The sequence below is a fragment of the Taudactylus pleione genome, unplaced genomic scaffold (assembly GCF_031769625.1).
Source record: "Taudactylus pleione unplaced genomic scaffold, aTauple2 ptg000040l, whole genome shotgun sequence".
Classification (NCBI taxonomy): Eukaryota; Metazoa; Chordata; class Amphibia; order Anura; family Myobatrachidae; genus Taudactylus; species Taudactylus pleione.
The window spans coordinates 30,086,077-30,108,613 of record NW_028284442.1 but is presented as its reverse complement, the minus strand read 5'-3'; the positions used below and the strand labels follow the sequence as shown (position 1 = coordinate 30,108,613).

At 45.4% G+C, this 22,537-nt stretch overlaps 2 protein-coding genes across 4 annotated transcripts in view; both read left to right on the top strand.

Moving 5' to 3' along the window:
- Positions 1–29: 29 nt before the first annotated feature.
- On the top strand, positions 30–14,955 carry BCL7B (BAF chromatin remodeling complex subunit BCL7B). Of its 2 annotated transcripts, none has more exons than XM_088455164.1 (6): positions 30–198; positions 6,245–6,320; positions 6,668–6,746; positions 7,660–7,812; positions 11,849–11,922; positions 13,320–14,955. In XM_088455164.1, the coding sequence occupies exons 1-6, from the start codon at positions 107–109 to the stop codon at positions 13,407–13,409; spliced, it is 564 nt and encodes a 187-aa protein (XP_088311290.1). In that variant the 5' UTR covers positions 30–106; the 3' UTR covers positions 13,410–14,955. The 2 variants fall into 2 exon arrangements, with proteins under 2 accessions (XP_088311290.1, XP_088311297.1); XM_088455171.1 differs by lacking the exon at positions 30–198 and adding an exon at positions 579–678.
- Positions 14,956–21,965: 7,010 nt separating this feature from the next.
- Positions 21,966–22,537, top strand: part of MKS1 (MKS transition zone complex subunit 1) — a 60,219-nt gene continuing 59,647 nt past the window's right edge. Inside the window, exons 1-2 of one of the 2 annotated variants that reach the window (XM_088454006.1) lie at positions 21,966–22,061; positions 22,139–22,254. In XM_088454006.1, the coding sequence (XP_088310132.1) occupies positions 21,985–22,061; positions 22,139–22,254 (193 nt within the window). In that variant the 5' untranslated portion in view covers positions 21,966–21,984. Of the gene's footprint in view, positions 22,062–22,138; positions 22,261–22,537 lie in introns of both variants that reach the window. The other variant, XM_088453997.1, reaches the window with a different exon arrangement.

Here is a 22,537-nt window from a genome sequence, read left to right as displayed (position 1 = left end):
ACCACGCCCACTTATTATCAAGACCGAGACTAGCCGTGTGACGTAATCAGCGGAATGCCATAAGGCCACGCCCCTCCAGGCATCACGCCGCGGAGTCGATAGGAAAATGTCAGGCCGCTCGGTGAGAGCCGAGACCCGCAGCCGGGCCAAAGATGACATCAAGAAAGTGATGGCGGCCATCGAGAAGGTCCGCAGATGGTGAGCGTTAGCCAGGATTTAAGAAACTGTGCTCCGCTACACAATACTTAGGGGAGAAGCTCGTCTATAGACGGGACTCCGGAGCCGGCATATAACTTGCCAAGGGGGAGACGTTGATTGGACGAGCGGCTGAGTGACGGGTTAAGTAACCAGTGGGTTGGCTTCGTTCCGTAGCTGAGCTGTCACTGTCCCTAATTGTAATAGCAGATGGGCGTGCCTATAGAAATGGAATGTGATTGGACGGCGTAATAAAGAGAAGCTTAGTCCGTGATTGGTTGAACCTCCCTGAGCGAAAGCGGTGGCTGTCATTACTGTCCTCCTCCTGTGTGTGGTTGCCATGGCTATGGCCCAGACTGCATTGCAATTGGAGGTGTGATGTGGCGTGGCGGCCGGTGCATGTAGCGAGCAAGTGTTTTTAGACCGGTGCATGTGCAGAGACTAATGTTAGATGACACACTTCATACTTGGTGGTGTGCATCAGTAAGCACTATTTGCTATTCACCTGAAAGCTAAGGTTAAAAAGTAATTTACAAAAGACTGAACAATAGAAAAATGCCATTTAATCCATGTTCAATATGTTTACAAATTCAGGTCCAGAACAAGTCAATGTATTTGACCTCATCAGAGGTCTTAAGGCCCATACACACTAGATGATGTCTTGAACTATTTGGCCGATTCTGATGCGCCGGAATGATCGTTCATATCGTCCAGTGCTGATGCGTGCGCTCACGTGGTCGTCAGTCGCATCATCAGATTTTTTGTACATGTAGAAAGATCTGAGGATGTCTCTAGCTATGCCCTGCTGGCGAATGCAGCATGGCCCCTGCTACCCCCTGCTGCCAGCACCGGCAAGTGTGTATGCATTTGCCAATGCAGGCACCCCTGCCGGATCCCGTCGCTCACGAGATTGTGCCGGGTACATATCGTCTAATGTGTACCTAGCTTTAGGGGCCCATTTATCGTATGTACAATGCGATCTGGGCGCCCATGATTGCATTGCAGAATGCGATTACATTGTCGGGATGTATTGGCTCTGAAAAGAGTCCGTCCCTGATGTGCTGCCGGGGCTGCTGTGCATGCGCTGTCCCGCTGACTGCACATGCACAGAGCCCATTTCCTGGGAGGGTCCGGGGGAACCCTCTGCCGCCTGAGTCCGCAATGTGTAGCCCGTAGGCTACAATGGGCTGTCGCCATCTTCAGATGGCGTGGGCCAGAAATGAGTAAATATGACCACATCGCATATGGGGGATGCGGCTAACGGCAGGAATGGAGTTATCTCAGCAGGTATCGTAGATATCTGCTGCGGTCCCTCTATGATACATCTGGAGGAAACAATACTTGCGGTTAACCCACCAAAACGTGTGTTATCGGCAATTCAGCTGCAAATAAACAATGATAAATGCGCACCTTAGTCTTAGTCATGACAGGACTGCAGGACTTTGAAACGATATCTCGTGTCAATGCTAAAGGGCCTGATTCAGAGTAGGACGCAATGCCACAGGTTTTTGTTTTGTGCATGTGTCTTATTTGCACAGCATATGTAGCAAGATTGTGTACCATCGTTGCTCGCAGGGAGGATTTCTATGCAGAGTGATTGACAGTCAGGGAGCGCTTGGGGGATTTAACGGAGGGGTGGTCACAGAAAGCATGCGTGTTGCAACCAATTTTTGGGGCGTGTCTCAGGCTGCTACTGCAATCCCGTACGCAGTTGCAAAGGCTGTGAGTCCTGCGTAACCATAGAGTTACTCAGAAGTACGATGACCGACCGATGTGCGTCCGATGTTTGCATCTTTGTACTCAAGCAGCAAATCTGAGATGCCTCAGGTGGGCCTCTCAATGCAAGTACCAGCAACTGCAACATTTGCATATTTTCGAACAACCACTGCGTAAACATTCGGAGTTGCATGTACACAAGGTTGTGAACCTTATGCAGAATGTGCTGTCAGTACACATAAGCTTTGTTATTGAACACTAAAGAGCTCTTCTGTTGCCGAAATTTCATGTTGATCCAGCATTCACTATGATCCTTCTGTGTACTATTAAAACTTGCTTTATAGGGGGCCAACCATCACTATTTTGCAGTGCCCAGTTAAGATGTGTTCAGTATAGGGATGCATGTAGCTCAGATCAAATATATGATGAGCATTGGGAAAGCATCCGTGGGGTAAATCACTAACCCACGGTTTGTCAAAGCAGCTGCTGAATTGCGGCTTTGTTAAACAGCTGAATAGTAAATCTGCCCCCTTGTGTATAACCTCAAACATGCCACATCCTAGGTCAGTGATGGGCAACAGAAAAGCCACCGGCAGCCTGGCGAGCTGTCACCCGTGACCCATAAGTCAATTCCTAACCAGGGGCAATTGAAGAGAGGGGGGGAGGGTTTGTGTGCAGCCTCCATGTGGGCCTCGCCTCTCCGGCAGCGCTGTAGACTATGGCTTTGTGCAATAGTCTACTGCGCACGTGTAGGTCTCCTGGAACATGTCACATGCGCCTTATTCGTGGGGACATGACTACAGCACACGTGTAGGTCTCCTGGAACATGTCACACACGCCTTATTCGTGGGGACAGGACTACTGCGCATGCCCAATTTTCCCGGTGATTACAGTCAGCAGAACCGGCCGACATGGGACTCCGAAGAGGTAAGTATACTAATTATATGGGTGCAAGGTGTATGGTGTGGCCCCCCCTGGACCCAGAGGCCCATGTGCACTGCACACCCTACACCTATTATAGAAACGTCAATGATTCCTACTGGTCTGACCCACTCTCTGTGCTTCTCTGTCCCAAAGCAAGAATTACATTACCTGGAGGCACTCACTCACGCATTCATTCAACACACACACTAATCTCATGTAGAACATGTAATCTTCTGGAGGGCAGAAGCAAATCTTAAGGTGCATACACACGGTCAGATATGTCAGATAAACGATTTGAAAGATGAACGATTTTTGACTGCATTAAAATGACTGAAATCGTCTAAAACTGACTGCAAACACATCAGATGTCAGATATCGTTATCTGACCATCGGGAACGCGCATCGTTAGATATGTCATATTTTCCTTCACATATGAACGATTTTTAAAATTGTTATCGTTCAGATCTGAAGAGAAATCTGACCGTGTGTATGCACCATTACACCACAGCAAAGCTAACTCCTGACAGTTGTTCAATTTAAAAACCCACCTAACTCTCTCTTTGTTCATGTAAATGCAATTCCTTCTGCTCGATACCTATGTACTAAATACCTTCAACACCGTATTCTTTGCCATGTAAAGAATTAAAACTTAACAAACGCTACTTCTGTTCATGCTGGCTGTTTCAGGTAGATCAAATTCTTGACGCGTTTAGTCTGGTGGACTTTTTATGTCTAAAAAAAAAAAAGTCCCCCAGCCGAGACTAGATCGAGATCCTGTAGGAACTAAGGGCCTGATTCATTACGGATCTCTATTGCAATTACGCACGCAGATGGCCGGTTGTTGCGTACAGTGTATGCATCGCAGTGCGCACCAGAGCGTTTGACAGGAAGTGAGCGTTTAGGGGTGGTGACGGGGAGTGGTCAGAGAAACGCAGGCGTGCCAGTCCGTTTCATCGCCGTTGCATGGGCGTGCATAAATTAGCCACTGCGACGGCATGCGCAGCTTGAGTGCTCAGTGCCTGTGATGAGGTTAGCAATATCTGAGTAAGGTCTGACCTTTTGTAATTGTGCGTGAGGGGCCGATGTTACTCGATGTTCCCGTTGTATACACAGGACTGCAAGGTATTACGGATGTGATACAGTGGCAGTGAGTGTGTCTATGCTGACTGTGCGACAGCATTGTGATAGCATTCTTTAGCATATTTTCGTAACGGGCCTGCGTGCGTAATCACAGTAGCGATCCGTAGTGAATCAGGCCCTAAGTACTGAATTTTAACAGCAGAATATCTGTACTATCCACATCCCATTTCTTCATAGAAGTGGCTACAAGGGAAATGGAATAATAACTACCAGCATCTGGTGCCATTTAAGATAAACTTTTAACTTTGGTCAGTGCAATGCCTTTGCTGATAAATGAAGTAGAATATTATTTAAACAGTATTATGGTATGCTGTTTATTATTATTATTATTTATTATTAGGGATATATATACTCTGGAAAGAATCCAGATTGGAAACATTATATCTGTTATTTGGTACATGACTGGCACTATAGCACTTTGATTAACACACTGTTTTATAGGTGATCCAAAAATAAAGGTACATTATTATTGAGCTCTTCTTTTGTTTCATAAATTTAAAAAACCATAACAAGTTTTTACTGCTCAACTAATTTTTATTGTTTTTGTTAGGTTTCCTTAATCAATCATATAGTTGATCTCTATCACGCATTCACTTACCTATTGGCTACAAATTAAGTAATTTATTCCCAAAGCAGTAGGATATCTCTCACAGCACATAATAGTAGGTAGGTACAGTTACCATGACTTATCAAGGTCAGTAAGAAGCTAAGCTTACTCACAAATGCGCACACGCTGTACTCTATGATGTCTAGTAGTAAAAATTTTAACTATTCACATGCTAGCACCCGAATGTTAGACTGCAAAGTAGTTTTCCCCATTGACCATAAACCCAGCAAAAGATATATTTTCTGAAGGTAAGTGACGTAATTAGAGCATAAGGACACAACTTATTAATTTTAACATTTAATATACAAAAAAAAATAGTACAGTGCTTGGTTACCAAAATAAGTTACTGGAGTATTGTTACTGACCATGTGCATGTGTTTGTGGTCATAATCCTCTTCTAATGGCTACTACAAGGAGGATAATGCATCATTTCACAAAACATACTTCCATATGACGTGTTTAGTGTACTCCAATGGCCTCCACCGTGACCAGATGTCAAGCCAATAGAGCACCTTTGGGTTGTGATTGAATAGTAGATTTGTAGTATGAATGTGCAGCTAACAAATCTACAGCAACTGTACCTAGTACACTGTGTGTGTGTGTGTGTTGTGTTAGATGTATTTTAGCAATTTTAAAACTGCTCAGAAAACTATACAGTTGGAGAACAGGACATATAGATTGTGCAGCAATTATTGTGCATTTGGCACAATAGCTGGGAAAGTATCCTGCTTTTTTTTAATTAAACTTTTATATAAGTAGCTAGAATGTTGAAAACTGCCTAATGTTTTTTTTTTAAACCAGAGACGGGGAACCTCCAGCCGGCGGAATCATTTGGTCTGACTCTTGGAGCTTTTTTCTGCTAGCCTCATCTGGCTAGCAGGGTGCCTAGAATAGCACCCTGCAGCCATAATCTATGCAGCAGTGCCGCCTGGAGCATCCTTAGGACGCTTCAGAAGGTCACACCGCTGCCCTTAAGCTCCCCGTGCAATCTCAGGATACTCCGTGCATTGCTGTAATCACCGTCAATTGTGACCCCACCCATGTATGACGTGACACAGAGGGGGCATGGCCCGCACCCGGCCCGCGAATAATGTTATATATATCAAAATGGCTCTCAGCAGGAAAAAAGTTCCCCTGGTTACTTTAAACCTACAAGTAGAGCATTGTTTTAATTAAATATGTTCACTCGTCTTGTATCATTACAATTACATAAAGTGGCCACTTGTAGGAAGAGTGCATCTCTTAAGCGGGCCATACACTGTGCGATAAAGCTGCTGATCCGACGGATTGGTACGATTTGGCTGCTCTATCATACTGTGTATGGGCATGATGTCGGACCAAGTGCGCACCCATGGGGTCATACATTGCACCCCCTGATCTTCCTGCAGGTTCAGTCGATCTGGGGATGCGATGTGCGATCCCATGCAACGCTATGCGGGTGGGGGAGGGGGGATCCGTCACATTGGGCAGTCGACCACCCGATCGCACCGTGTGAGGGGACCACACGATATGTCGGACGTCGGATTCCCCATCGCGTCGCACGATGCCTATCGCACTGTGTATGGGCCGCTTTACACGTTTAGGGACAAACCAACATGTTTTTCCTCATTCTGTTGTATTCATATACAACATACATGCTGTTGCATTGTTGGCGTCTTTCAGGGAGAAGAAATGGGTGACAGTTGGAGACACGTCCTTGCGGATATTTAAGTGGGTTCCTGTTATCGATGGAAGAGATGTATGTATAAACACTATTTATTTATTTTTAAAGGCAAAAGCTTTAAAACAAAAAAAAATAATTAAATTGCACTGTATATTGTTATGCTGGCAATCGTGAAATGCTGCTGAATTTGTAAACATTAAATCACAATATAATTTCGGTCACACACAAAATCAACCAGTTGTAAAATAATCTCTTTATTGTGAGTATATGTTTTTGACATACGATATCTTTTATGTCAATTAGATATGTATTTTTCTTGTAATTTTATTGTATTTCATGTACAAATTATGGCATGCATACAGATGCAAAAGGCAAGTAAATTAAACAAAAACTGGTAGATTTACATCTTTATTACTCAACAGAAGGAGAAAGTGAAGGGAAACACACGTATGGGCCAAACCTCATCCTCTGCCAACTCCTCTCTCCTGCTGGAATTTCAGGGTAAGGTTCATGCACTGAAAAGTAAAAAACTGTGGGCCTGATTCAGAGCCGGACACTCTGACCAGAGCGCTTGCTCTGAATCAGGGCCCTCCTACCTAAACTTGGAGCGGCCTCCTGGCCGCTCGCATAGCTGTAGGTGACCACCCACAGCATATGCGAGCGGCCAAAAAGATGGTTGCGATGGTCAAGACCATCGCGACCATCGGGCTTGCGACGAGACCCTGCGGTAGGGTCTCGGTGACCGCAAGCCCTGGAGTGATTTTAGCTCTATCAGAGCCAAAATCACTCCCACTGACATCACTAGTGATGTCAGTGGGGCTGGACCCAGACGGTAGGCGTTCCCATGGGAACGCCTCCGTCTGGCAGCCACGCCCCTGGCACGCCCACCAAAGGGGGCGTGCTGTCAATCAACATTGACAGCACGCCCCCTTTGGTGCGAGACCCGGAGCGACGGCTTCCCCGTCGCTAGCCGGGTCTCGCGCATGCGCACGACGGAGCAGCCTCCATCGTGCGCATGCACACTAGGGCACCATCGACCCGCTTGCGACCGGGTCTGAATCAGGCCCTGTGTGAAAAGTGCTAGCAGAACAGTAAAATGCTAGTTCCTAGTCCTCTGCTTAATCCACCCCACATTCCAATTCTAATTTAAATTTTTTTTTTAGTGTTGTCATTTTTTTTTTCTTAGATTTAAGTTAACTTTTTATTGTAACTAGTCCATGAACAGAAATGTGTTGACATTTTAAGATGTCAGCCAGCTCTTCTACTCTCCATGCCCATGTTGTTCTTCATTATGATATAAATGAGATACTTCCGATGTGTTTTTAAACTGCTAAATGTTGTGGGTAGGTTGTTGAACGGACTATAAATTTGATATACAGTACATCATACTTAGTCTAGATTTATTTTCTTACAGATGAGACCAGTAACCAAAGCTCCCTGTCCGACGTATACCAACCAAAGGTGGAAAGTAGCACCTCCAGCCCCAGCCCCCCACATAGTGAGTCCCCCAGTCCAGTGCACGCAGCTGACTCTCAGCCCCCAACGCTGGGACAGGAGAGCCTGGATGGTAAGGAAATGTGAGCTTGAGGCTGTGCGAAGAGACCAAAGACAGCATCTGGATCCAGTTGGTACATGGTCACCAGAAGGGTGGGGAGTAGTCACAAGAAGAAGAAGGATACATTGTTCTGTTACATATGCATTTGCATTACTGCTCATTGTGTGTAACTGTTGGTACACTGTATTAGGATTCCTATATCTCACCAAGTCTAGCATGCATTGATCATATAATTGTATATGAATATATTATACATTTTCTAATCTGTAACCTTCCCAGAAACTATTTTGTATTATGATCTATGTGAATGTGGCTTCTTCTGTGATCTGCCATTAATGTGGTTCCACCATATTTCTTTGTAATAACTATCATAGCGTCTACAGGGAATGTCTCCTATTAATCTTACCATAACCTGTGTACTATGTCCATGGAAAGAGGCTGTATGGGTTACGGTCAGCAGGTTGATACTTACTATGTCCACAGTGAGTATCTCTTTATTATATTGCCAGCTCCTGGATCCTGGCACAGGTGTAATGCTACTTAGAGCTTTGTAACGTACAGGTGTTACAACTTTAAACATGCCTCTTTCAGGGCATATTATGTAAATGTTATGCATTTGATGTATTAAAGATGCGCATGTAAATGGTTTCTCAAACGCAAGCAGCAAAGAGCATTTCCCATTCATTTCAATTAGGTTCCCAGCACAATCATGCATCCATTGACATAAATGGGATAGTTAAATAATGTTTACAAATTAATAAATGTGCCCCTCACTCAGGGGTCTATTTACTAAGCAGTGTTAGGAGACAGAGTGAAAAGTGATAAGGTGCCAGCCAATTGTCTCCTGTCATTTTTCAAACACAGCCTGTGAGATGACAGTTGGGAGCTGATTGGCTGGCACCTTATCACTAACTTAGGAGACAGAGTGAAAAGTGCTAAGTTAGTGATAAGGTGCCAGCTAATCAGCTCCCAACTGTCATCTCACAGGCTGTGTTTGAAAAATGACAGGAGCCAATTGGCTGGCACCTTATCACTTTCTTATCACTTTTCACTCTGTCTCTTAACACTGCTTAGTAAATAGACCCCTAAATCTTTTTAGCCAGTTCTATTGCTATTCAACCTGGCTTAGTTCCTAATAAAGCAGGGGAACAAGGGGTCTGGCATCCTCAAGCTATAGTGGAAAGTAGCCCCAGGCAAAAAAAAAAAATTACCAGTGCCCCCAATCAGGGGCTGGCTCCCAACTTTTAGCCTGGGGGGCAAATGCATGCAGGCGGCCCTGGCAGAGGAGTAGCGTGTAGCCAGGGTGCCCGAAGAACGTGCGTGCTACGGCGCCCCCCCCCTCAAGTGTTCCAGGGAGGAGGCGGGTCCATATGGGATTAATGTAAAGTAAAAATAAAGATTAGGGACAGCCCCGTCGTGGTGCCCATATGCAGTGCCCCAGGAGAGGACCCCCTTTTGCAGGCCTCCAGTAGTGCCCCCAGTAGTGATCCCTCCTATGCAGTGCCCCCAGTAGTGGTACCCCTTATGTAGTGCTCTTTATATAGTGCCCCAGTAGCAGTCCACACCCCATGCAGTGCCCCCAATAGTGGTAACCCTTATGCAGTGCCCCTTAAATAGTGGCCCCAGTTGTAGTCTCCCCCCTATGCAGTACCCCCAGTATTGCCATTTTTATAGAGCCCCCAGCTGTGGTCCCTCGATGCAGTGCCCCAAGTGGTAGTCCCCTCCCCCCTATGCAGTGCCCCTAGTAGTTGTCCCCTCCCCCTATGCAGTGCCCCTAGTAGTTGTCCACTCCCCTTGTAGTGCCCATATTAGTAGTAGTCCCCCCCCCCCCCAGTTTTAATCCCCAGTAGTGGTCCCCCCTTGTAGTGCCCCCCCCCTGTAGTGCCCCCAGTAGTGATCTCCCCCTAGTAGTACCCCCAGTAGTGGTCTCCCTCTTGTAGTGCCCCCAGTAGTGGTTCCCCCTTTGTAGTGCCCCCAGTAGTCCCCCCCCCCAATAGTAGTAGACAGGGGGACTACTACTAATGGGGGCAATACAAGGGGGGGGCCCTTGTATTGCCCCCATTAGTAGTAGTCCCCCCATTGCAGTGCCTCCAGTTGTGGTTGCCCCCTTGTGGTGCCCCCAGTAGTGGTCTCCCCCTTGTAGTGCCAGCAAATACCCCCCCCCCCCAGTAGACACACGTAGTAAAAGAAAAAAAAAACAAAAACACTTACCTGAATCCCCGCTCCCGCCGTCGCCATCCGCTCCTCTGTCTGTCCTTCCCAGGCCGGGCCGCTCTGCATTATGGGAGAGACGTCATATGACGTTATGACACCTCTCCCATTGCCCACTGCGGGAGCCGGAAGATGGAGCGGCTCCTGCAGTGGGCGCAGCAGCAGCTAATGAGAGTCTGACAGACTCTCATTAGCTGCTGATCCAAACAAACACACAGCTGCCGGTGTCGGCGGCTGTGTGTTTGTCACTTGTGTAGCGTTGACCGAACTCCGTCGGTCAGCGCTACACACGCGGTGCAGTCTGTGTCACAGTGACACAGACTGCCCGCGGCCCGCATGACGCTGCGGCCCGGGGGGCACATGGCACCCTGCCCCCCGGCCCAGCCCGCCACTGCCCCCAATCCCTCCCCAAAACTCCACCGGTCTCTGGACTGTGAAGTCAGCAGCTGTTCCTGGGATGTCTGGGCTGTGGTAAAAAGGAATACTTAGAGGTATGGTAGCTTTGTCTCCACGGTTCTTATAATATAAATATATAATATATAATATATATATATATATATATATATATATATATTTATTATAATATGATTTCAAAATAAACACAGATGTATGTTTGTAAAAATAAAGTTAATATAAATAAAAGCCTTCCCACACTGATACTCCAAATAGCTGACCCAAAAGGAAACCCGAGCAAAACCATCTTTATTTATTTATTTATTTATTTATTTTTCTTTTGTAATTATATATCCCAAGGGCAATCCTTAGTTGACCATGTTCTTGCAATACATTGGTAAGAAATAGTAACTAAAACCTTAACACAATGCAAACTTCCAAGATGCAGATTGAAAATGAAAATGACTGGGACTTGCCTTAGCCACTCTGCCAATCACAGGCGGTTTCCCATGATAACTATTATGTGATTTGTCAGGGGTGAAGCGGAGTTCCGTTGACTCCCAGCATTGCTCACATCAATAGAGATTAAAGGATTCTCTAATCTGGAGTGAAAAAGCTATTTCCAGTGTAACTCTTACATTTCAGCACCCTACTCCTTTGAAATCAATGGCAGAGTTGCAGCTCAAAGCCTAATAAAGACTCTTTAGTGGTTATGTGTCCAATATGCTCCCATGGAGCTGAGAGGACCTTATTTTTCAGGTGCTGTGATGTGCTTTGAACATACTGAAATGCAATAAGTAGCATCTAAAGAACCATTCTTCAATACATGCACACACAGATGCAAACATGGGTTTTATCTTTATGTGCGTTTGTATGCATTGCAGGTCAGATGCACGATAATTTAGGCAAGGTTCCAGGGATTGGATAGGAAGTGCAAAGAACCTCACAAGTGAAATTGGTCATGTTGGCATTATAACTTATTACAAGTTAGTGGGTTAGTTTAGGGTTATAGTATTGACAAGCATTTGGTAGTAGTATATTATGTTATGGAACATATTTTTTCAATTAAGTGTCAGACAAGCAGGAATGTTTTCTTTATCAAGTGAACAGAGACCTCTTGGATGTCTAGTGTAAAGGAAAATGGTTTAACACTTTAAACGGTTTGTTACATCACTCTATTAACATGAGTTTTGCATGTGCTAATAATCCTCAACTTCTGGGCTGAGATTCTTGCTGAAAATGTTTATGTACAGCTAAATGTTTTTATAAAAGACAAGTTAATTCAATAGTCGTCAATATACACAAACGCATGCTAATAAATGTAAATCAGATGACATGGCCTGGGTATCTATACCGCTACGCAAGGGGGAAAAGTGTGTATTAAGTACAGATGTAATGATGTTAGAAATGCGGTGTGATGTTGTTAAACTGTTTTATTTTTCAGAGTCTTCTGTGCCTGCTGCGGAGGTCGCTGATGAACCCCCCACTCTGACAAAGGAAGAGCCTGCTCTTACTCAGGTATCCGCTGATGGCTACATTTAGTGGTTCCTACCCAGTTGGATGGTAGCCGCACTGTACAGTGTTTATGCCAATATTTTCATTTTTCATTTGGTTGGCCAAATTTACCAGTGTCTCTAGGCTCAAAATCCTTTCTAAATTCAGATTGAGTGTAGTTATAAATCCAGTCTGTCAGTGACTGCATTGACCTGTGTTTGTGATGATTATGCAACTGGAAACATATATAAGTCCTGCGCAGTGAACAGCTGGATCTGTCCAATTTTGTCATTCATGTGTTTATCTTAGAAACCGTTTTAGTTATCTAGCAAGCAAACACATAGTAGTGTGTTTGGGATATGTAGGACATCGTCTGGGTGCTTGGCAACTATTATTAAATGTACAGGAATTTCATTAGGAGAGTTAATCAGTCTTTTGACCCTTAATCCACTTGATCTGTGTTCCTTCAGTTACATCCACATATATAGGTAATTAAAGTTCCCTTACAGAAATCAAGACATACAGCACAAATTACATGTTGTGATGCCTGCTGTTGTGTAAATGAATCAGTATTATGGCTACTCACCTTACAGGAGAAGCTGTTATTGCTGAGTTCACGTAAAAAGATTTTATGTTGTGACAATGGTAAATGAGACTGAAGGGGTGGAGAATGCACATTTGGGGGCGATCTAAGTTTAGTGAGGGAATTGAATTTTTTTTTAATATCTTCAGAGGAATTGAAATCGATCCTATATTTTCCAAAATCCTAAAAGAGGGTATTCTGTGACTGTACCCCTTGTCATTCACTTATTATTATTTATATAGTGACCAATTAGGCAGATGGGTAAGTAGGAATGTGTGTGCTTACATGTAGTCCATACAGGGCATTTAGTGATGTTAAAAAAAATAAAATAAAGTAATGTTTAAATGGTCTTCAGTTAGTTCCCAATAATAATCTAAACATACTGCTCTAGTGGCTTCTTAGTTTTCCTTGATCAACCATTACAACTGGTATCTGTAACCAGTATCCTTTTTATATATTTTTATTTGGTTAAAAGATAGATCTCCAACTGTATTCAAAACTATCCACTATATTAAATATAGTCACATCCCCTGTGCCTGGTTACATAACTTCACTATTAAATAACAAAACGAAATGTGTCTTGTACTATTAAATAGGCTTGGCACTAAGCTTGTGTGATGTCTTACATAAGGTAACCACAGCTGAAGCTGTATTTTTTTTATCGTAAGTAATTCCAACATTGGATCTCTGTATCCTATCTGTCAATGATTCACTGATCGTCCATCATCTCTGTGATGTCTATGTTTATATGTAAAATGTGTGAGTGTGTTATTAGAACAGGTGTGAATCTGAGTGTGCTTGGTGACGCTCATTGCGAATATGTCTTTTTATGTCTCAGGCTGAAGATCTGGATGAGTCCGGAGCACCGCCATTGAAGAGGGTGTGCCAAGAGGTGCCTTCACTTCCCCCCACTGCTTTAAAGAGTTAGTGCCCAACTTGGATTTGCACTTAATCCTCTTGCTGTGACAGCCTGTGAAAGCCTTAGTTGACAATGTTTGCACTTGAGGCTGGAAGATGTGCAATTACTGACCATGTACCTTTCAAAGGGAGAGAATGATTACCTGCCTCATAGAGGCACTGTCCAAACTGCTAAGTCATTGAGTAATGTTTTGCTTTATTATCAACATTATTCAAAGGTACCACACAGTGCTAATGCTTTCGTCAATTCCAGAAAAGGCCTATAGACTATTGTGCCATATATTCTATTTCTTGTAAGTTTGTCATTTTAATATGTGCAATTTGATAGGTTGCCTCTTCTTCTAGGAAGATTGCAAAGCATGCTCTCCTACTGTTCATCGTTTGATATCTTCCGGTTTTGCTTTTGTCAGACACTGATAAACCTGGATTTATAACATTGTCCTTTCTGCCAAATATGACAGGCCTCTCCACCACCTGGCCATGGAGATCCATGTCTTTCCTTCCACATATGACAGGCCTCTCAACCACCTGGCCATGGAGGTCTAAGCTCTTCCTGCCACATATGACAGGCCTCTCCACCACCTGGCCATGGAAGTCCATGCCTTTACTGCCACATATGACAGGCCTCTCAACCACCTAGCCAGGGAGGTCCATGTCCTTACAGCCACATATGACAGGTCACTTCACCACCTGGCCACGGAGGTCCATGTTATCTCTGCCACCTACAACAGGTCTCTTCACCACCTAGCCCGGGATGTTTATGTCCTTCCTGCCATCTATGACAGGCTTTCCAATACCATTTGGCCAGGGAAGTTCATGTTCTGAAACCTACAATAGGCCTCTTCAGCACCCAGTCAGGGACATACATGTCCTTCCTGCCACCTACAACAGGCTTTACCACCACTTGGCCAAGCACGTTCATGTCCACCGTGCCACCTATGACAGGCCTCTCCATCACCTGGCCAGAGAAGTTCATGTCCTTACTGCCACCTACGACAGGCCTCTCCACCACCTGGCCAGGGAAGATCACGTCCTGAAGATCACGTCCTTACTGCCACCTACAACAGGCATCTCCACCACCTGGCCAGGGAAGATCATGTCCTTACTGCCACCTACGACAGGCCTTTTCCACCACCTGGCCAGGGAAGATCATGTTCTTACTGCCACCTACTACAGGCCTCTCCACCACTTGGCCAGGGAAGATCATGTCCTTCCTGCCACCTATGAAAGGCTTCTCCACCACCTGGCTGGGGAAGTTCATGTCCTTCCTGCCATCTAGGAAAGGCATCTCCAACACCTGGTCAGGGAAGATTGTAAAGTACAACTGAAATTGTTGTATTGTCAGACATCTAAATAAGTTGTTCATGGAATATCCACCCCTATCGTTCTATAATTCAAAAAAAGCTCCATTCCAGACACAAAACAAAGAGAGATCTTATATATTGTGTTATACAGTACTACAGTATTTCCCATTCTCCTATAGCATTGAGAACAATGGGCTCTGGATGTGTTTCAGCACAACAAAATATATTTTTAATAAATGAAGTTATTTGAAATGGACTCTGAGCTTTATTTTTAATAACAAGTTCTCGTACACATCACCTGTACAGGTTAGTAAAGTACTTTGCCTTCTCCAATATCCCAATGATCTCTTCACTTTAATAATTTAATAAAATGGCATCATAGTTCCAATTTTTTTTTATTGTTATTAAGAGAGCTCCATAAAAATGTGGGCAATGGACCTCATTATCCCTAACTAGCAGAGACATACAGTACTTCCATAGAGTGCGTTTGTCCAAACCAGTGGGGTCCTGTGGAATGAAATCTTCATGGATCTGCTAGCTGGTGGAGGGGGATTCAAAAATAATATACACATATTAATGTTTTCACCATTAAAACATTACCTATTATTCCCTTTATTTCTAAAGAAAAAACACATTTATATTTATTATGTTGTGATTATAAAAAAAAAACGTAAAAAAAATCAGACATTTCAAATGGCCTCTAAATTGGACAATTGCACAATAAGTCTTCAGCTGTAACGGGAGACTGCACATTTAGTCAGACATTTGCTGTGAAAGCTCCTTTGCAGCGTATCACCCTGACAGTAAATCCTGTGGCAGAGATTTTGCGCACTAATCTTTATTACTGGAATGTGACATGAAAGAGCCCATGGTACCACCAAAGAGACAATCGGATAACTTGGGAAACCTAGAAAAGTCTTGGTTCATGGAACAAGATGGTGGAACCTGTGCTATCCATGTTATTATTATTATCCTTTATTTATATGGCACCACAAAGGTTCTGCAGCGCCTTACAAAGAGCCTTCAGTTCCATTGCAAGAAGAGGCTCTACAGCCAAGATCCTAAAGCTAAATAGGCCATAAACAGAGATGCCCTCTCCTTACTGTGCCAGAACCCGCAGTCTATCCAGGGAGAGTGGCTGAAGCAGAAATACTGACGACCTAGAGAATAGGATAAAAGAGTAATCACCTTGTGAGAACAGAGGGTCTAGAGCTCCCTATTTTCAATACTCTGTAGGGAAACAATTCTGGTCCTACACACTGTACATTTTAGTTTGCAATCCTATAAACTACAGAGGAAATATATATTCAGAGTTCCCACGCTATATTTCTTGGGCAGTCAGCCTGGCAAAATGTCTCTGCTGCCCCGCACGGTGAAGCGGCAGGTAGTCTCATTGCACTGCTGAAATTTCAGCGCAGCTTATTGGCCCCGTCATAGTGCAGCTCAATGCTTGGAGCCGTTCCCGCTGGAAGGAGGACGCCGGCCACCCCCACCGGAAGGAGGAGGCCTGGCTGCCCCCCTCGACCACGTCCCACCCTGCACTGGATGCAAGTATTGCAGCCTCAAAGCCACCTCCTCTCCTACCTGGTGCCTGCCAAATAGTAAGTGAGATACCGGATGGGAGGGGGGGAGGTTGCACAATAAGTTGCTGCTTACCTGCTTTGATAGGGTTTGATCCACCCCTGATCGCACTCATCACCAACACATTCCTCAGTTTGCACGCAGCCATCCCCAGCTGCCTCATAATGCAACCTGGCAAAAGAACAATTCTGGGGAGCACATGGAACCGCCCTGTCTTATGGGACAATCATGGACAAGTAGCTAAAGCTCTGTGTGTATGGGGAAGAGCAGTCTGTTTCTGACAGATCTTTTGCACCTAGTATGGGGCTTGTGCAAGTGCAGATACTGATGATGATGGCTGCAGCAGCCGGCGTACAATCAATGGGCAGCACGGATTTCCGCTTGCAGGCATTAGCCCTGTGGAGATGGACCAGCCTAACAATTAAAAACGATCACGAGTGCCCACCATCCCCAATATCTGTGCACCCTGGGCTGCAGCCAGATCAGCTTAATGGTTTATCAGGTGCTGATTAGGCCTCATAATTAGAGTTTGGATTTTTACATACTGGGTAAATCATTCTTGCTTTTTCATGTGGTACACATATACTGGGCAGTTTTAACACAGTCATTTAGAGGTGAGAGATTATGGTTAAGCTGAAACATACTCCCTTCACAACAGGCCACACATTTTAAATTTGTACCCCTGCAATGCAACACTGGGCCTGATTCAGACCGGAAGCAATTGGTGCATTGGTTGTTATTGACCGATGTTTGTTTAACCGCGGAGTCACAGTGCACATGTGCCGGCTACTGTGGCTTCGGTCACAGTGTGCGGGAAGCTGCAGCCTGTTAGACTGTGGGTGCCAGGGGCGTATCTATAATGGGTGCAGGGTGTGCACATGGGCCCCAGGGTCCAGGGGACCCTGCACCCATATTATCCAAAACTTACCTCTCCGAGGTCCCGCGTCGGGTCTCTCAGCGCTGCCAGGAATCGCCAGGAAAATGGTGGCCATGCCATTTCCCTGGCGATCTGTGCATGTGCAGTAGACTCGGGGCACACTCCAGTGCCCAGAGTCTTCTGATTCTGCGGTGGCCAGCCAGCCGCGTCAGTCGGTTGCTGGCCGCCGGGGTGAGAGGAGGGGGCCCGTGACGGGGGATGCATACTGGCCCCCTCCTCTCTAAAGACACCCCTGGTGGGGACTAAATGTAATAGACAGCGAGCCGGCGCGGTGTGGGAATACATGCGAGTATGCCAGTATTTTTAAAGCAGCAAGCATGTTAAAGGCTAAACTAGCTTGGTTTAGCCTTTTACATGCTTGCTGCTTTAAACAAAAAGGGCATACTCACATGTATTCCCGCAACGGTGCCAGCTTGCAGTCTATTACATTTAGCTCTGGCTGTTTGGGGGCGGCAACAGAGGAGTGTCTAAAACGCAGGCATGTCGGGATGACATTATTTTTTTTTTTTTTTTGCTGTGGCAACGTGTACAGCTCTGAATGAGGCCTACTGTTTTTCGAAGTGCAAATGTTGATAATTATGGAATTATTGTGATGTTTATAGCAGAACAAACAATACCTAAACTACATTACAGAAATAGATGAATAAGTTACTGTCCAAGGGAATGCACAATTACATTCTAATTATGAATTAAACCAATAAGTAAACACCTTTAAAATCATAAAACAGAAAGGCAAATGCCTGCTGGGCAATGGGCTTCTTATTACTGCACACATTTTAACATAGATATTTATTATTCTTTATCTGATTGCCTAGAAACACAAGTATGAAATCTGCCAGCTTGGCCAGTAACTAGAGATCCAGTGAAGAGGATGGTAAATCTAATGTTTTACAAATCAAACAGATGTTGAGACATACTGTATGTGGACAAACAGCTCCTACTGTATTCTAATAACATGTTGTAAGTGTAACATACTGTGTCATTGGCAGGGCTGGCTCCAGGGGTCTGAGAACCCTGTGCTGCCCGGTAAACAGCGCCCTAGAATCGCGTGCGGCAAAGCTTGGCCTCAAAACCATAGGCCACGCCCCCTAAGTTATGTTATTGGAGGCGTGCCTGCGTGGCACGCCTCCAAATAACGTCAGGCTGGGGGTAAAGCTCAGCCCTCTGTCACTGGCTGGGCTTCCCCCAGCCCTCTCCCGTCAGTGAATGAATGCCACATCCATTCACACTCTGGGGGTCCTGCACCACCACACAGCTGCGGCTGTGGGGGTCCCCAACCTCCCGATTTGACCACCCGAGGGCTACTTTGGCCTATGGGTGGACCAGCGGGACAGCACAGTCCCGCTGAAATCGGGATGTTGGGGAGGGGTGCGCCCTCTGTGGGTGGCGCCCCTGTGCAACCGCACTGGTCGAACACCCCTAGAGCCGGCCCTGGTCATTGGTATAATGAATCAGGATTATATCATTAACACTTCTATGATTGTTTCACTTGTTTTATTTAACATACTTGATTTAGAAACAACAATGGTGATTTAAAGCGGTTATGGGCAATAGATGGCCCTGGGGCTGCTTGTGTCCTTCCGAGCCTCCACTTGCAGACCCTATCTCCTTCCTGCTTTGTTGTCATATTTGCTTGTTTTAGCTTGTAACACTTGTTTAAAAGGGGATCGGTATGAATGACCGCCGGACCTATTTCATTAGAAGACCTGCAGCAGTGAAGATCTCATCAAGGTAAGTAAAGTAACTAACCTAACCCTCTCTCCCCGTACCCTCCCCTAACCTCCCCCCCCCGTCCCCGCAGCATAAGCCTAACCGTAACCTCCGCGCCCGCCGCCCGGCTTACCTTTGTTCGGGCTCTCGGCATAGAGATAATGAAAAGTGTCGGGATTTCGACGCCTATCATTAGTTCCCTGTCGGGATTGCACAGTCGGGAAACCGGCGGTCGGCATTTTGACCGTTGGCTTCCTGACTGCATACCGTTTAAAAGGCCTGATGATCTGTGATTACATGCAGGTGTGAGATGCGATAGTGAAGTTTAGTAGCTATTCATGTATACTTACCTCTCCATGCGCTAACTGACCCCTCCGCGAACCCCAGACGTCTGCACAGCAGGTCAGACCTGCTGCAAAGGACTCAGAGCAAAAGGGGGTGGAGCCAGCGACGGGCAGAGAACTGGGAAGTATGAAACCTCCCTGCTGTGTTTGGCTTTCGGTACAGATTACACCATCCTCAGATGGCAAATCTGTACGCAGCAGAGGGATGGAAAGCTGAGTTTTCCATTCTTCTATGAGTCGCACTCACCATACAAAAGTATGGTGATGTGATGCAGGCATGGAGCGGGCAGGGCCACATGGGCCTGGAGATAACAATGACCAAGGGCCTATTATGACTTATGAGGAGCAGAGGTGTGACCAGTGCTGTGTGGGTGTGGCCAGTGCCATGTGGGCGTGTACACCCCTATACCCAAGGTTTCCCTAAATATGTAAAAGAAAAAAATGCTTTATTTTGTGAGGTAAATAGAAATACAATTTTACTACTTATGATTTATGGCTGACCGTGTGGAGAGCAGATGGCCAGTCAACATCATGTTGTCATGACAATGGGCCTATTTTTATGTGGAGGCCTGGAGCTGCAGCTCCATCCGCCCCATTGTTATTCTGGCCCTGGGAGCGGGTACACCGCAGGAGAAGTAATACACTTCTCCATGGTAACTTGCTCCATGAATGCACAAAACAGAGAAGAGGCCTGATTTCAGCTAAACAGGGCTCTTCTCTGCTTCATGAATATACCCCACTATCCTTATGTGTTTGGTTAAGTAGAGTAATGTGCTACAAGTAGATTTCCTGTACACCTCTTTTAAGAAATGCTGATAAAGTTAGCTGAGCAGTAGTTTAGTGGTGCACTTATTATTGCACTCACCTTATAGTTAGGGATGGACAACGATGGTCAATGTTTGCCGACCATCAATGTTTTTCTTGTGATGGTAGTGTTTTACCATTCGATGGCGGCATTCCGATGTTTGCCACCATCAAATGTTAATGATTCTATGGTCTTGTGATAGTTCCCTTTTTTTTTTTAATGCTAAGAGCTGCGCTGTCCCTGCCTGCCGCTCTCAGCATCAGGCATCTTGTCATAGGAACTACTCCAGGCCCTGCCCCCAATCCGTCTCACCCCCAGTCCTGTCCCCTGCCAGCCGCGGTAATAGGGTTAATGCACATGCGCAAACAGGGTCTTTTGCACATGCTCTAGTCAAAGTAATAGTTATTTTCATCGAATACTTTTGATACGATAGTTACCTTTGCGTCGAAAGTTTTGATGGTGGAAGCCCAGCCATCATTTGATGGTGGGCTTCCTATGTCTACCCCTACTTATAGTTAACCTCTAGCTTTCATTTTCCATCTCCAACTAATTTTCTGTGAACATTTGTGTCCACAAGGATTTATAACCCTTATGGATCATACCAACTTTCTTTTAATTATTTGCAAATTGTTAATGAGATCTGCCTTAAACATCTATCTCAATGTATATTAGTTATGTGGTTGATTAAAAAAATCTCATAGAAGTGACCACGTTTCAGTTTTTTGTACAAAAACGAATGTCATCAACCCATTTGACATATCCAGATAAGAGAAGTTGCCCAGTGAAACTATTGTGCTTTGAGTTTTATAGTTTAATGACATATACATAAAATGAAATACATGGATAAAAATAGCTAGTGACAGCATAAAGATTTCAGAAATGCAGCGGCCATTTTCCCGGCGTTATAGCGCATGCGCTGTGAGGGAATCGCCTGGAAAATGACGGCCGCACCATTCCCCGGTGATCTGCGCATCCGCAATAGACTCCGGGCACACTCTAGTTCCCAGAGTCTATTGATTCTGCGGTGGCGGCCAGCCACTTCAGTCGGCTGCCGGAGTGAGAGGAGGGGGCCTGTGATGGGGGATGCACACGGGCCCCCTGCTCTCTAAAGACGCTCGTTTCTGCGGTTACCATCATAGACACAGCCATGACGGTCTGTTTTCAGCTGACTAACCCTTAACCCAATGACAGCTGACAGTGTCCTCCAATGGACTGCTACCTCAGGGTATATAACCGGGCTCTGGACAACAGGAAATTGCCTGTACAACGTTGTTACTTCCAGTGTAAACTTGCTGTTGCAGCGTTCCAGGTTCCATGCTCCGTTCCTTCTAGTGACTTGTTCCTAGTGTTTTCCACAATGTGTGTACTCAGAATGTCTTCTGAGTACAATCTATTAAGAGTCATCTTCTGTGCTAGCTCCGCGTCTAAATCCTTTTGGAGCCCTTGTCCCTGCATATCCCGGATGAAACATCCGTCCAATAGGATTCCTTTTGCAATGTGATCAGGGGCGTTACTGGCATGTCCTGATCGCATTGCAAAAGTGATCATTGATAAATGGGCCCCCATAGAGATATATATATATATATATATATATTAGATAGATCGATAAATATATTTACGTTTGCAGGCAATCCTTTTTATTGCAGTTTGAAATTATAATATTTCTAGAAATCTAGTGATTAGACATGAGTGTTGGAATTATGAAGTGATTTAGGTCATACTGTGTGAACGTGAAGCTGCTGCACGGTACTGAAGTTCGGGATTCCCGCCCCTGGATGCATCTCTGAGCTCACTGCTCAGCCAGAGCTCAGAGCCTCAGAGCTGCGTGTACAGTAGCACAGGCCGGTGGTGCGCGCGCACGTTTCTGTTGCCCTGGTGACCAGGACGCGCGGCCCTGTGTTATTATGGCGGAGGAGTGGAACCAGGACACCGGGGAAGCCGTGTATAGGTCCCGGGATCCGGTGAAGAACTTGAAGATCAGGTAGAGGGAGAAGTCGGTAACTGGCGTATTGCTGTCGTTACTGAGGGCGCTCGGTTACATTGAGTGTGTCTCCGCAGGGTATTGCTGCAGCGGGTGTCCCGGGTCAGTGAGCTGGTGCAGCGCCTGGAGGAGCAGGACGATCATGGTGGTGGGGACATAGCGCTTCGGACACTCAGGTCCACCGTCGGCACCGGTAATGGTAAGCTTCATTACTTACATGCTGGTGCATTCGTACACCTATCAAGGGGGTAAATTATTGAACCGACCCTAAGGGCATATTTGGCATCGTTTACCTATTACTGCCCGGGATTTAGATCTTCCCTCAAGTTCCATTTTTATCATGAATGGACATATCGGAAGCCATCATTGTTCCTGATTTGATGGAAATATATTTTTCATTCAATTTTGGGTTTATGATGCTGGCCACCATCTCTTGCCTGCTTCCGATGGCACACCCTATGGTTACTTATGTGCTT

Excerpts from the sequence above, each read along its gene's own strand:
- BCL7B (XM_088455164.1), top strand. The coding sequence starts at position 107 with ATGTCAGGCCGCTCGGTGAGAGCCGAGACCCGCAGCCGGGCCAAAGAT. Across the intron at positions 6,747-7,659 it reads TCTCCTGCTGGAATTTCAGG|ATGAGACCAGTAACCAAAGC; the intron begins GTAAGGTTCATG and ends ATTTTCTTACAG. Across the intron at positions 7,813-11,848 it reads GGGACAGGAGAGCCTGGATG|AGTCTTCTGTGCCTGCTGCG; the intron begins GTAAGGAAATGT and ends TTTATTTTTCAG.